Source organism: Oryzias melastigma, linkage group LG1 (genome assembly GCF_002922805.2).
Source record: "Oryzias melastigma strain HK-1 linkage group LG1, ASM292280v2, whole genome shotgun sequence".
Lineage (NCBI taxonomy): Eukaryota > Metazoa > Chordata > Actinopteri > Beloniformes > Adrianichthyidae > Oryzias > Oryzias melastigma.
In genome coordinates, this window is record NC_050512.1 from 21,883,027 (window position 1) to 21,898,804 (window position 15,778).

At 35.7% G+C, this 15,778-nt stretch overlaps 1 protein-coding gene across 25 annotated transcripts in view; it reads left to right on the forward strand.

Annotated features, from left to right (window-relative positions):
• Positions 1-15,778, forward strand: part of ptprdb (protein tyrosine phosphatase receptor type Db) — a 221,354-nt gene that overhangs the window by 191,011 nt on the left and 14,565 nt on the right. For 14 of the 25 annotated variants that reach the window (XM_036213125.1, XM_036213127.1, XM_036213138.1 and 11 more), the window contains 4 exons: positions 2,125-2,248; positions 8,599-8,774; positions 11,179-11,202; positions 14,204-14,323. In XM_036213125.1, coding sequence (XP_036069018.1) covers positions 2,125-2,248; positions 8,599-8,774; positions 11,179-11,202; positions 14,204-14,323 — 444 coding nt within the window. The remainder of the gene's footprint in view (positions 1-2,124; positions 2,249-8,598; positions 8,775-11,178; positions 11,203-14,203; positions 14,324-15,778) is intronic. The other 11 variants (XM_036213135.1, XM_036213164.1, XM_036213165.1 and 8 more) reach the window with 1 other exon arrangement.

Genomic DNA, 15,778 nt, shown 5'->3' on the forward strand with positions numbered 1-15,778 from the left:
TTTCTTTCCTGTGCAGAAAACTTTCAAATAAATCTAAATCTGTCGACCAAAAAGAGTCGCTGGACACCATAAAGAAAGAGGCAGGATTGGTTTGGCAGATGTGTGCAGGAAGACAGGGCAGAAAGACGGTGTTTGACGAGACGTGAGATTGTGGCGAGAGCTGGAAAATCTTGCATTCCCTCGGCAAGACTGAGCGGCGCAACCCTCGGCGAAGGAGGAGGAGAGCAGCTGAGCGGCGGAGGGAAGCCAGAAGTGATTGTGGGCGTGATTATCAGACACACATGAGGCTGGGAGCGCAGAGAAAGCGGCCTTAAACTCACACATAGATGCACTTATCCACTACCACTCCTGTCCATTTTTCTCCAACCAAACCATAATTATGTGTCGTACAATATTCAAAATTGCTAAATTGCTCTGGCTCTCTTCCCTTTGTCCCTTTTCCATCGACCGCCCTGTAATGACCTCATGTCTGCTTCTCCCAGCTAACAGCAGTGATTACACTACAATTACCGTCCAAGAACTTAATGGTCGAACATGACTGTCCTCTTTCGGCCCGTGGAATTTATTAATGCTTTTATCTTCTTTCTCCTCGTGCTTTTCTCCGTGGAAAGTGAAAAGTCTTTTTGCAGAAGTACCTGCACTTCTGTCGAGTGCCAATAATAACGCTGCAGACTTTCATTTGCAGTTGTTTTGCAATGATAGGCTGTTGACACAGCGATCCTTCGCAGAGCTTTTGAGCTCAAAGTTTCGAAGCTCTTCTGTTCCAAGTGCATTTTCAGAAAAAAAAAATCTCACTTGCTGTTGCTGCTATGTGGAAGATAACTTTTTTTTTTAAATGAAACTAAATTAAGTTGTCACTGAACATCCTGTCAAAACGATTTCATTAGTGCTCCTCAAAAAGTACTCCTAACTACTTTAGCGAAATTTTCCAGTTGAGAGTGACATAACGATAGTATTGATCTCCAGTTCGTATCAGATCAATACTGAGCCGCAGATATTGATATTTCCTTTCTTGTTTGAAACTTTTCTGTATCAGCACTTCTTGTTCTTTAGGAACAAGTCTACTTCTTTAGATTTGTTGACTGTTTTGCGCTCACTTCTTCACTTTTTATTTAATTTCAAGAAGATTTTATTTTAATGAAGTACTTTCGCAGTATAAAATACAGTTTTTTTTTTCATAGTTTAGCCAGGGGTGCGACTTATAATCAAGAGCGACTTACCTGTGTTTTTTTAAGACATCAAAAGGCTCATATATTTATTTTCCCAGTTGTCTTTTTGTTTCCTCTAACAACCACTAGAGGGTGCTGCATCTGAGTATTTACTACAGACAGCAGCAGAAGAAGTGTCGTCCAAAACAAACATGGAAGAGAATCTGATTGTTTTCCTCTTAAACTTGGGTGTTTTTCTTATACAGATTGAAAGATTAGTATTCTTGTATTTACTTTCTTTCTTTTTTTTTAGCTACGCTTGGCTTAGCGGATTTGTTTGGAAACGTCACTCTTTACCCCTAAAAGTGCAGCTTATACTCCAGTGCGACTTATGGTTTTCTTCTTCTTGATTAGACATTTATTGTTCTTGCGACTCATAATCAGGAAAACACAGGAATTGAAAATATTATCCTAATTCTGTTTTTATGTTTAACAAGTCGTTTAAAAAAGAGAAACTTAAAAAAAACTTCCTCTGTGATTAAGATTGTATCAGTTCAATACAAGGTTCTAATATGTATATTGGTATCGATATTGGCAATATTGACCAGTATCGGATCGGTATCACATTGATACCTGAATGTTCAGTATTGCCCAGGCCTAATGAACGTTATATTACCCAGATTTCCATTTGGTACCCTAAGGAAAGTGATCAATTCTCAGAAATGAGCAACTGTAAGTCTGTGATCTTAAAAAAGCCTGTCAGGTTCAGAAAATAATGACATATAGGGGTGTAACGATAAACCAATTAATCGATTTTTATTCCTACAACTTCAGAAACTACTTTGATACAACTGTTATCAACAACTGTGACAACATTGTGTGTATTTTTTTATACACAATGAGATATTTTTTTTTACTTCTTGTTGTGTACATGTACATGTTTTTTTCCCCTGACCTCCACTTTTACGTTCTGCAGTCTGTTGATCCGGGTCAGCAGTTCACGTGGGAAAACTCCAACCTGGAAGTCAACAAACCAAAGAACCGCTACGCAAACGTCATCGCCTACGATCACTCCAGGGTTGTTCTCTCCAGCATTGAGGGTAAGATGCGCTCACAATGCTTTTGATGGTTTCCAGTCTTGATTCTTTTGTCTCGATCCACAGTATCAGTTGGGTTTCATTGATAGCTGTATTTTTTTGCATGTTGCTTAAGGTTTTAATCGGATCCACTTTTATAGTTACATTAATCAAGAAAATTAGTTAGAGTAAGAAAATATACCACTGTGATGATCTAAGTTTAAGCTTTATTTATGTCTTGCACAGATACCAAGTTATCATTGTATATAAGAATTTGTTCTCAACTGATCCTCCTGGTACAATAAAGGTTAAATGAAAAAAAAGAACACACACACATATATATATATATATATATAGGGCTCCTGAGCTTCAACATTAAAAAAATTAAGTTTTTAAACTTCTTCAGTTGACTCAATAAACATATTCAGGAAAAATTAGAAAAATTATTTTATTTTTCAAAAAGTTAAGCAAAATTACCCCTCGCCTATTTGTTAATGCTTTTTTTCTAGGTTTATCTTTTGCTACGCTTTTAGTTTTACTCTAAAGACTTTCAACAAAGAACATTCACAAAAGAGACATTAGTAATTTTCTTTTTTCATGTTTCATAATTTCAATTTTTTTCGGATATAATTAAAGAAGTCGTAGTTGAAGATACTGCACTTCCTGCTGCATTTTAGTTCTATCTTCTTTACAATTTTTGCTCTGTTTAAAAAAAAACGTTATTTTTACAATATAATTTCTATTTTTAGGTAATAAAATATCTGTCAAATAATACTTTCCTGTAAAATGTATGAGGTTTTTTTTTTGCTACATTTAAGATATTTGACAGTAAGAACATGGGTTAAAACTATCAAACTACAGTCTTTTACTAATCCTCATTCATGCAGGCGACATTTTTGACTTTAACGCCAGATTCCATGACTCAACCTCAACTGTATTTTACTTTAAATGTAAGTTTTTTGATTGGCAGCCACAGTTTCCTTTTTTTGTGTTTTTATTAAGATATTTCTTTACTTAAAACCAAAAAAAAAGTTGCAGTCACATTAAAATATGATGGAGGTAGATCAACCAACTTCAGATTTGATGGAAATATTTAGGGGGACCTTTTATTAAAATAATCTCTGTTCAGTTATCACAAGAAGAAAGTATTAAAGAGAGTGATTGGCTTAATTTATTAAATAATTATTAAATAAATAATCATTTATATATATATGTAATATAGTGATAGTTCAGATTGTAGTTATTTTATATTCCTTTATTTTATTTTATTTTATTTTATTTTTGACAGCAACTCTACTTGTGTTGTATTGTGAATATAGTGATTTTTACAAGGAAATATAATTTTATAAAACTCTCTTTAAGCCAGACTCCAAAATTTTTCATTAGTCTAGTTTTTATACAAAAGGGAGTTTATTTACAATTTCAGAGCTCTCTTGCAAAGGGTCATTTCCCAGTGTTTTTACTGGCAACATTTCCGGTTTACAAAATAAAAGAATTGGGACTCAAAAACTAAATCAAAGTTCAAATTTTTTTAATAACTTTTTGTGGTGATTGTTGGGCGTGTGCATGAATTGCGTTGCGCTGTGATGATTGGATGATGTTTCGGCCTGCATTTCAGTGATCGGTGGATCACTCAGGTACCTTCATTCAATATCATTGAAGATACGTTTTTTTTTTTTTTTGCTTTTTAATATTTAAATAGAAATGTCAGGAAAAGCCAATACAAAAACAGATATTGAGCAAATCCATGTGTTTATTTTGTGTTCCCTGCAGCCTTGGAAAAGGTCCATGTGACCTGAGGCCTTCATGCTTTTTCATGGTGCATTATAACTACAGTGTGCAATTGTCAAATCAAACATTTGCTCAAAGTACTTCAGCATGGTGAAGGGTGCTATTTTCTCCTGCTTCTAAGTATCCCCCAATTTTGTATTCACCTAATAGACTGGAATGATCATTTATTTAACTGCAGGCTGTGAAACTATTTTTATAACACTTCAGTTAATTCACATGAATAACAGCCAGTCATAACATTTGATTTACCTTCATAGACGTGCATGAATGTAGGGTTCAGAACAGTAAAAGTTACTTAAAAATTATCTTTACTGTAACCTCAGATGACAAAAGGACAAACAGGAAGTCAGAGTGCATTTTTCAAAAAACATATTACCTTTGACACGTCTTTGACAGTTTTTTCATTAAAAAAAAAAGTGGAGAAAAAGCCCATTTCTCATCCATGAAGAGTTGGATCTGTCATCGTTTTGTCACCGTGGTTCAAACTCGGGTGTCCTGCACAGCTTCTGCGTTTGTGCCAGAGGCTGCTGCCAATCGCGTCGCTGCGGCAGCAGCTGCGCACACAGCAGGCCGCTCAAGTTCTGACTTTAGTTTGGCGTGAAATTTCTTAGGGGAGATTTGGAGGGGCTTTGTGCCAGCCCTTTACATCTGTTTCCCTCGCTGCTGCTCTTCGCAGCGACACGCGTTATGTATTAATGCAGCTGAGTTTACAATATGGCTTCTGCTGTCCACATTTACCCAGTTCTGTGTTTATCAGGTGGTGCAGAACGTTAAAAAATGACTTAAAAACCCACTCTGATCATCTATTTTAAGTTATCCCAGTTTTTTTTATTTTTTTTTTTATCATGATTATGCCGTTTTTAGCCTTTTTTTTAAGTCAGAGTTTCTTTAGAGCACGAGTAGTTCATCATTATTTCACCTCTGAGTCATGGGAGGGACTTTCAATCCTGTTGCTGAGAACTCAGATTTTGATTAATTCAGACTAAAAATAAGTGAAATTATCTGCAATAAGTTTATTTGACTTGTCGAGAATTCTTAAAACAAGAAAAAATATCTGAACTTTAGACTAGCGAGACATGTCTTAAAACAAGTTCTGAAACACTTCCATGTTAAAGAAAAAAAAGCCTAAAATTAGTTTGTTACTGCTTATTTCAGTGATTTTTTTTAAAGAGAAAAGTTCTTAAAACAAGAGCAATTAAGCAAGATGATTTTTCTTATTTTAAGATTTTTTATTGTCAGTAAATATATATTTAAATTTATTTTTAATCCAAAAAACTGTGGAAAAAATAATCTTAACAAAACAAATTAAAATAATTTTGAATTTGAAAAAGCAAAAAAACAAAAACATTGTTTAGTTTAACAACTGATTGTGGCTTGATAAAAAAAAAGTTGTTAATAAAATGTAGAAAAAAAGTTTTTTCCTGTTGTTTTAGTGAAAAAAAACCACCAATGGAACCAGCAGTATTTGTTTTTGTGAGATTTCTTAAAATAAGTGTGAAGTCCTGCTCTTTTAAGACTAAATTAAGTCTAGAAAATACCAATAAACATTCACATTTTGACTTATTGAATTGGTAAAAAGAAATATTTTTCTTTAAAAAGGAGTTTTATATATTTATCTCTTTAAACTATATACTTTTATCTTAATATAAACAATTTTGAGCACTACAACAGTCCAATAAGGCTTATTTTTAGACGAAAATAATCTTAAAGCAAGATTAGAATTACACATTTTAAAATCAATTTTTTCTAAAAAAAAATAGTTATTAGTAAAAAAAAGTTCCCCAAAATCAAGCAAATCTCCACTCACAATTTATAAATAAAAATATTATGTATATTTTCTTTAATAAAATGTTCTGAATATCAATATCACTTATGTGAAGTGTAATAAAAACTTTAAACTAAACACAAACACTTTAGTTTTTTTTTACTGTTTAGCCGCTTTAGATTCAATCTTGGTCATTTGTAAATATGTGTAGATAAATTATGAGGACATTATATTTAGACTATTCTCTGATACACTCGTCCTGTACCCGTTTAATTGGATTTGATCTACATAAATGAATCGAGAGAGAGAAGAAAAAAAAAAATATATCAGTCTTGGCTGTGCTCTCATTGTGCATTCTAAAGCACTCTCACCCACCTCAGCTGGGAAAGACCTGAGGCAAAGAAACTGGCAACTCCAACGTGCAGGAGGCGGTGGGAGGCCAAGCCCAAAGAGATGAGCCTTATCTGGGCAGAGCATGTGTGAGGCAGCCCTTCCGCCCTCGCCTGTCCTCAAGCTCTGGCTGTCGTTCCTGCTTTCAGCTTAGCAAATAATAAAATCCAAAATCTGCAAACGGTAGAAAAATATTTATCAGCCTGTAGACTGTCAGTGTAGGACACACAGTGTTTGGCCTTTTTCGCCTGCAGGTTCTTGAACGCTGCCGCGGTGATGATGGGTTTATCTGGTTCGCTTTTGTATTCCTTTGCAATAAAGTTTAAGGACATCTACATGTGCTTCCTCTAAAGACGAAGAGCGATTATCTCTCATTTGCTCATCTTACTGTGCGCCTCATGTAAAAATTAGATGAATCAGCACTTTTTTCATTTTTCCTTAATACGTACATTTAAATGTCAACAAATGTCAAGAAATGCCTTTCTCTTCTCCACCACCATGGGGATCATACCGGCTAAAACATGGCTAGCCATGAGTCGCTACGCCTCCTCCTTAAAAGAAACTTTCTGTCACCACTAAATCTCCAAAGGCCTCTACAATTAAAGGAATGGGAAGAAACCAGAGGGGTTAGGAAGTACCCGATTTTCTGGACTATGAGTTGCACTTTTAAGAGAAAAGTCCGACATTTATGAACAAATTCAACAACATTTGACACCAAACGCGATTCATGCTTCAAATTCGACTCCACTGCCTCTTTTGATGTTCAATGTCAAATTTAATGTTCAATGCTTGTCCCAAAATGTGTTCATAACCTAGACTTGTGGAGAAGCTGTCTGAAGTTTTTAGCCTCATCACAACATAAAGGCTTTGACTGTATTTCTCGTTTAAAATGCATGGAAGATACAGATTATGCTGAAAGGTTAAGTTATTTATTTTGAAGAGCTCTAGAAAATAATCTATAATCACGTCTCCTTGTCTGGGTTTTTTCAGACTTTTTCTTTTTCTTACGGCGATTGTTATCTTATTTCTGCTTATAACCCAGTTGGATGACGTGCTGTTCCGCATTAGTACAAGGATGGAAAAATAAAAATTATAAAAATAACGTCTCGATGCAAATAAGAAAAACATCATAACGTTCATGAGGAGAACAATCAGATTGTCAGCCATGTTTGTTTTGGACGGCACTTCTTCTGTGTTTGTCAGCAGCAAAAACTGATACACAAACCTACAGTGCCCTCTAGTGGTTGTTAGTGGGAAACAACCTCTAAAAGGCAACGATTGTTAGTGGTAAAAAATAACAAATATGTGAGCCTATTTATGTTTTTAAAAATCATAAATACGTTACTCCTGAGTAAATATATGGCCAATATATATATAAAAAAACACAATTTAAACTCCGTAAAATCCGGTAATTTGGAATTGGCCATGTTGTTGTATAATACCATCCGGGCAAAAACCGCAATTTTTAATTTCTTCTTCATTGTCAATTTTTAAATGGACGCCTTCCAAACATCACTACCAAATCTGAGTCCCTGATTGATCAACTTGGTTTGACTTTTTCAATTTGTAGCTTAGAGCCCGAAAAAGTTCATAAAAATGTGTGTAGCTACGCAAGAGTTTTTTGAACGCAGAAGCCTGAAACATGCGTTTATAAAGACTTTTCATTAAAACCGGTTGCTTAAATGTGCGTTGTTGTGGGCGATGTGAACGTAAATTAAAACTCAATCACTTGACGTAAGCCGCTTCCAAAGAGCTGAAAACACTTTTATAAAAATCCTTGTTGTTTTTGTAAATTCAGAAAAATCTTAGCAATTTTTGTTTGTTTTTTTATCACCTTAGCAGAATCTGTTCACAGCTCAGTGTGTGAATCCATCTCACGTGAGAACACAAAGACCGGTCTGTTTGTGACTTCTGCGCTTTGGTGTATGTGTGCATGTTTCCAGCTCTGACTCAGTGATTTTTGGGATTATGGTATTAGGCCGCAGATGAGCAGGCCTGATCCCAAATCAAACTCACACAGACGGTCTTTCCACATCGCACACTCGCACACAATCCCTTCCTGGACGAGCAGTGTCAGCAGAGTCTTACACAGAGACGGCCTTACAGTCATATTGCCATTCAAAGCGACACATTGGGAGTAAACTGAGATTAGGCCCATGATCGTCTTAGCATGCATTATAAAACAAGACGACAGAACAATCCAACACCAGAGGACACTGGGCCCCGTGAAAACATTAATCTTCCCACCATGACCTCAGATGATCCTTAGCCTTTATTACTTTGACATAAACCTTCTGTTGTAGTGCTAGAGTTTAAAAAAATCATTTTTTTAATATATACATTTTTTTTACTCACAAAGATTTGCCAGATTTTTTTTTTTTATAGCACCTTTACCGGGTTAACTTTCCACTCGTCTGGCTTCACGCAGGCGTCCCTGGTAGTGACTACATCAACGCAAACTACATCGACGGCTACCGCCGGCAGAATGCTTACATCGCCACGCAGGGCGCCCTGCCCGAGACCTTTGGGGACTTTTGGAGGATGGTGTGGGAGCAGCACTCGGCCAACATCATCATGATGACCAAGCTGGAGGAGAAGTCACGGGTAAGAAAGTGCGATGGGCACGAGGGACGGATCGCTCCTCTTCGATGTTCTGCACCGAGAAGATTAATATAGAGGCCAGAAAAAAAATTCTAATGTTCTTTTTTACCTGCAGAAAAAAAAACAGTCAAAGAAGGGATTTTAAGTTGAAACTGCTAAAATATACTAGTGCTGTCATGCGATTAATTTAATCAAGCCTAATATTGCTATGAAAAGCCTCATTTTGAGGTATTTTTGTCTGAATTTGTGACATTGTGGCGCAAAAAAAGATCAAAATCCGACCAAACTTAGAGTCTTATGAAGTTTTTCATAACAACAGACTTCCAACCTTTATTCTTACACCACCAAGGGGGATTTTTTTTTCAATCTTTAATCATTAAAAAAATATAACAAAAGAAAATCAGGTCCAGAGTGCTCTAATTTAACAGTAGAGAAAAAAAAAAAACATGAGTGATTTTATAGTTTCCTGTAACCCATTTGGTGAATTTGTCTCTGTGATGAAGCGGAAGAGAAATAGTACATCAGAAGGAGGAAATGAGACATAAGGAGGAATTCAAAAGCTTTGACTTTGGACCTTAATTTTTTGAGAAAAAAAAAACGTTTGCGTCATCATCTGGACAAAAACAATCGTTAAAAGGTGTAGCTGTTACCATTACAACACGATGCAATGCGTTTTAAATAGTCCGCTTTCTGTGAAAAACTTCAAAATATATCAGGACTAAAATTGTAATAATTTATTTAATATGTATTTTTTTCATAAATGAGCAATAGGGTATGAGCAGGATAATGCCCTTCCAGGTGTGCATTATCAAACATGAACGGACTTTACAGAAATAATGCAGTTTTAAAAAGAATGACACGCAAAAATGTCTGCAATCAATTAATTAACACAAAATTTTGACTCTCCTGAGATATACTCCAGTGACAAGTACTGGATAGACACTAATAGATGTATTAAAGCAGATGGATGATTTTTAATTAAAACTTGTTTTAATAGTAATTTACTAAAGTCTAGGTAAACTGAAATCCTTTTTAAGGAAAGGGTATACAAAAAAATACATAGCTTGAAATATATGGTAGAAAAACCTAAAAATAAAAGCATTAAGCCACTTCTTATTCCTAAAATAACAAATTTCAAGGTCCAAATAATTAAGTTTTCTCTCCACGTGGATTTGAATCAAAAGAAAACAGATTTAATTTCTCTTCTAAACTCACCTCATTTAAAGACCCACTCTGATAAAAATTGCGTTCTTTTGGCATTTTTCTGATGATGAAAGACATATATAAAGAAAATTAGGCTAAAAATTGCATGTCTGAGTATTTCTTTATTTAAATTGTTAGAAATCAGGAGCAGACGAAAACATGCATTTTAAAAAGCATCCTATGTGTGACTTAGGAAACACACTGGGTGAGCCACAAACTTCAAGCTCTCAACAACGGGGAGGGGAAGAGGGGGCGGGGTTGCTCTGCCCCAATAGCTTTTAATGAATTCTGCAGAAACTATGTCCTAGAAAATGACACAAGTTTTTACATTTTGGCTAAAAATGGGATGATTCTAATTAAAATAACACTAAAAATGCATTAAAATTAGCTATAAATTGGATCTGAGTGGGTCTTTAAGACAAATATATTAAGTGAGTCACACTATAAAATCTACAAAATAGCTTGCAAAATTCTCTTCAAAGTAAAGAGATCAGATGCTTCCCAAACTGCAGCTCCGTTCACCGACACCAGCTTCAAACTCCCTTTGGGATGCCCGCCTCATACCCGCAAAACTTCTAGGGAAAGGTAGAAAAGTTTGGTTATATAAGCGTTCCTCCATGACTAATACGCAGTACAGAGGAAGCAGTTTTTATAAACAAGAGGAAGATGACAGATTGTGAGGAGGAACCACTGTTTTGGTGTTAGGATGGCCACAGCATTAGGGATCAACACGGACAATAAAACACTTGAAAACTCAGAGGGTTTTATTCTGTCAAATGGAGTAGTTATATTAGAGCGGTCGTTTGGAGCACTTCACATAGTTGATCAGAACCAAATTGAACAAAACAGAAAAGCACACACTGGTGAGCCAAGCCTTAGAGGATTAGAGACGCTGCTAAACCGGGTCGATAATGAATTAGAAAGTCATTTGGTTTGGAGGCATTTCTCTTTCGCTAACAGAATTTGCGCTTGAGTAAAAATCCGGCGTAATGAGAATGTCATGTCAGTATGAAATGAACAGGAATGGCTGGAGGTATGAATCGTGATGAAGTGCTAACCAATTATGTCCAGAGTTCTTTCCAGAGAATGATCCTTTCTTCCCATCCTTTGCTTCTTTCTCCTACTAACCAGTGCTTTTTGTTCGATCTCTGTGTCCTTCTTCGGCCTTTTCCAACTGTCTCTGTTGTGTCTCTCTGACCCTCAGATGCCCTCTTATTTCTTCTCTAAGGCAAGACCTCTCTTTCTCTCCTTTTGCTTATCCTTTTTCAAATGCAACCTTGACCCCCCATGTTTGATTCCTTACCCTTTATCCTGTATTTACACCCTCCCTCCTTTTTTTTCTATATATATATGTAATCAATACTTACCGAATAAAGTGAAATGTAGTTTAGAAACGATCGTTTACATACTCCACTTGGTCTGAAACGCACTTTATAGGGTGCTTTATTCTCTTTTCATGAACTAAATAATTGATTAAAACTCCAATAAAACCATTCAGTTGTCTGCTCCCTACGGTGGCCCTGAAGTCCAAATCACTCAGTGCAAAAACATTTTAAAGATCACGACAGAAATTAAAAAAGCGAAACAAGAAGAAAAAATTTTAAATTGAAACATAATTACTGATATTAAACTGTAAAAGAAATTGAAAAAAAATTCAAAAAACTCCTAAAATCTAAAAAAAAATGTAAAAAAAAATTAACTGGAAAAGAAAGGGTAAGATGGGACATCACTGATTGGATGAGTTTGAGTTTTTAAGAAGGGGAAAAGCAGTAGGTTGTTACCCCATAAACATGTTTTTAACGTGTTTATGTTGCATCTTTCTTATGATGGAGGACAAATATGAAGAAAATTAAGCTAAAAAATTGCATTTTTGGGTACTTAACAAATACTTTTTGAAAAAGATTGTATTTATGACCTAAAAAATATTCTCCAATGTTGCAACATTTTTGTTTCAACTGTAATATTAGGTTGAATCTGGCGATACGATACGTATCGCGACACACATCTCATGATATGTTACATATCCCAATATATTGCCTGAAGAATTTTTCACTTTTTTTATTTAAATAGTATGTCTTAGAAAAAAAAAAAAAGCAAAGTAATTTGCTTACTTACGAGACTGAATATTTAACACAACCTGGTTCTCGCAAGATCTTCTTGTTCTGGTGCGGTGTAGAGCTGTGTGTGCTGCGCTGCTAACTAGTGGTCGGGAGTTTAGGTAGAAAACAAAACTAAGATGCTGAAGGTCACTCACAAATAATTCATTAAATATCCTCTTGTCCGCATTTTCAATCTGACTTTTTCAAAACTTAAATAGTTTTTCCTTTTTGTCAGAGATTTTACATGACTTCCTTTCAAAATAAAAGACATCCTGTGTCACATTGGATCATCTCAGTGCAGCAAATCTTTACTTTAATTTTTCAAAAATATGCAAATCTAAAAAACTAAATCAGAGCAAATTCAGTGACAATTAATACCTAAAATCTTTGAATTTGTTTAAAAATAGAAAATCTGGAATTCAAAAATCTGTCAAAACGCTTCTGATAAGTCATGTCCTTCAAGTAGAATCAAGATGTATTTTTTTTTACTTTACGACTAACTTTTTATAGTTATACTTTTTAAAAACATCTTACTTTTCTTTAACTAGAGACCCACAACGGACCCACAAAGAGCCATGTATGGCTCTGGAGCCACATGTTGCAGATCCCTGCCCTAGTGTGAGGGGCTGTAAGCTAGAGGGAGAGTGTAGCTCAATCATGGGCGACAGGAAGGGGGGCGGAGTTGCTTACACAGGTTGCTTACTTGTAGTCCCACCCACAACTCAGAGGCAAATTTTTTATAAAACTACTGTAAAATTTATCTCTTAGAAAACGATACAAGTTTTTTTTTTTTTTGCTAAAATATTATAAATAATAAACTTAAATAACATTGGGGAAGATGGCTCAAAAGAGGATCGAGTGGGTGTTAAAAGAAATGTCCTCTTGTTTTGCCAAATAACTTTCAGTTACAAAGGTAAACAAACGTCATCATCATCAGTGATGTCCCATAATACTTTCTTTTCTGTTTTTTTTTTTTTGGTTTTGTTTGATTTATTTGCATTTTATTTCCAGAATTTTTTAAGAATTTTTATTTTGTTTTAATTTTTTGAAATTGATTTCTAAAATGTATTGTTTCTCAATTTTTAAATTGATCTTTTTTTTTTTTTATAATTGTCATTGTGATATCTATTATGTTTCTGCACTGAGTGATTTGTTGATGTGATTTGCACTTCAGGGCCACCGTAGCTCTCTGCTGCAGGCCTCTGTTTACGGCGAAAATAATTTAATCTCATTTACCACGTCTGAACATTTACGCCATTATGTTTTTTTACCCATTAAAAGCACAAATGAACACAGATGGTTCCACGGCGGGAATCTCGCCAGCATCCTTCCTTTTAGTATAAATCACGCCACGGTCGTGCTGTTCGCTCATAAATCAGTAAATGATGAAGCCTTTCACTCCGAGCGTGTTCTGAAATCCTGTCAAATCACTGGCAGTGCGCGGCCCCCCTACGTGGTCGACCATTTCTGTCCTTACAGTCTCCCAAGGTCTGCTGGGAAAACAACAGCTGGAAAGCTGTAATTACAGCCCGAGCGTCCTAGGCCAAAACGCTTAATCCTCAGTCTGGAGCAGTGGAATGCAGAGCGAGCTGAGCGGAGCTTCCTGCTGTCTTTGATGTGAGGGCTGGAGGGATCAGCGTTTGGTTTGGCCTGATTCTGCCACAGCGCTCTTCTCTTCTTTTATCTCTTCTGGGATTTTTTTTCTTTCCCTCCTCTGTGGTCCTTCAGGCTGAACTGATGAACTACAAATATAAATGTTAAACACCAGAGAAATGTAGGTGTTTTAGTGGTGAAGGATGCTGGGATTTGTAGTCCTACAAAAGTTTATTGAGCTGGAATATGAAGCCATGTGAAAAAACATAAAGTAGAAGCTGTTCATATAAATATTTTATTTTTTAGTCACTTTTCACTCAGCAAATGTGTTAAAACTCTTTCACATTTTATTATCACTTCTGTCACTGATCTGCTCCATCACTCCCCTCTTTCTTTCTTTCTTTCTTTCTTTCTTTGTTTGTTTCTGCACTTGCACTCTTCTCAGCTCTGTCTTCCTCTGCTTCCACAGATCTGCACACACACCCGTTTGCGAACTGCTGTGCACGTCCCTCAGCTTCTCCCCTTTTTCACTTGCAGGTGAAGTGCGATCAGTACTGGCCGACTCGAGGCACGGAGACCTACGGCCTCATCCAGGTCACTCTGCTGGACACAGTGGAACTGGCCACTTACTCTGTCAGGACCTTTGCTCTTTACAAGGTAAAGTGTTCTGGGTGGTGATGTGAAACATAAACTCACAGCTACTTTATTACGTAAACCTTACTAGTACCAGTTGGATAAAATAAGGTGTCCAGTGAGTTTAGATGGTTTATTACTGTGGTCATTTTGGTGTATGTGATTTTACACGTTATTAACTGTATGGAATTGCTGTAAATCTCCTAATGCACATGTCAAAGTCAAGGCCCGGGGGCCGGATCTGGCCCTCCAGGTGATTATATCCGGCCCTCCAGATCATTTTATAATTGTGACAAAATAAGTTTTTTTGGAGAGTGAAATACTGAAAGTTATTTACCCTTTAACACCTGAGGTGACGCTTAAACACAAAATCTTTAACATACTGTAACTTTTCAATTGTCAACACGATAATTCCACTCGATTTTGTAGGAGAAAAGCAGTTACAGTAAATCAAAGAACACTAGAACAGCTGCATTAATGCTATTGGAAATTTTATTTGCTGAAAATGGTGATGCAATTTACTTTAACTTCTGAAAGAATGTGCTGAAAATACAAAGGCTAATTGCAAAATGTTACATTTGTTAAAAATTGACTGGAAATTTGGATAAAAAACTATGGAAGAGCCCTTAAGTTGCCCTAAATTTTTAAACATTTTGTAGTAAAATTGCTTAAAAATCCCTAATACACAGAGCTACCAACTTTTCAGAAAACGTTGGAGTGAGATTCTGTCAAGGAAAAAAATCACTTGACATGAGATGAGTCAAGTATAATTTTGTGAATGTGTATCAGTGAAATAAAGCCCCCCAACTTTTAAAAGAGCAACCAATGACTGTATAAGAGAACTGAACTGAGGCAGTTTGACATCACCCATAGAAAACATTTTTTTTTCTTTTTGAGTCAACATTGCTGTGGCAACTACTGTCATTAATCAAAAGTGAGCACCGCTTCCACTGAAAGCGACTCTGGAGAATCTGTCAAACATTCGACGAGTTGGCCAGCAAGAACCACATGTTTTTATTGAGGCATCGGATTGGCCATACCTTGAAAAAGAATAGGATTAGCAAGAAGATGCTAAAGGAGGTATCAGAGCAAGAGTGGTTATTCTGACCAATAGAATGACTAATGACTGTTTATTTAGCTTAAAGGTCTCCTCCTATGATGTGAGGAGGGTAGGGTCACTCAGTCCAGTTTTATTACACAGTCAATAAAAGAAACACATAAATTAAGCCTTTAAAATTAGCCAATAAAACCTCAGAAGATAACAAATTAGCCAAAAAACTAGCTTGTTGCTTAAATACAAGCTAAACTCCAAAATAGCCTAAAATTTCTCAGTAAACTGAATTTGTCAAAATAGCCTGTTGCTAAAATAGAAGCTGAACTCTAAATTAGCCAATAAAACCTCAGAAGATAACAAATTAGCAAAAAACGCTAGCATAGTAAAGGTAAATGAAAATTACGTTTTTTTTTTTTTTTTTTTAA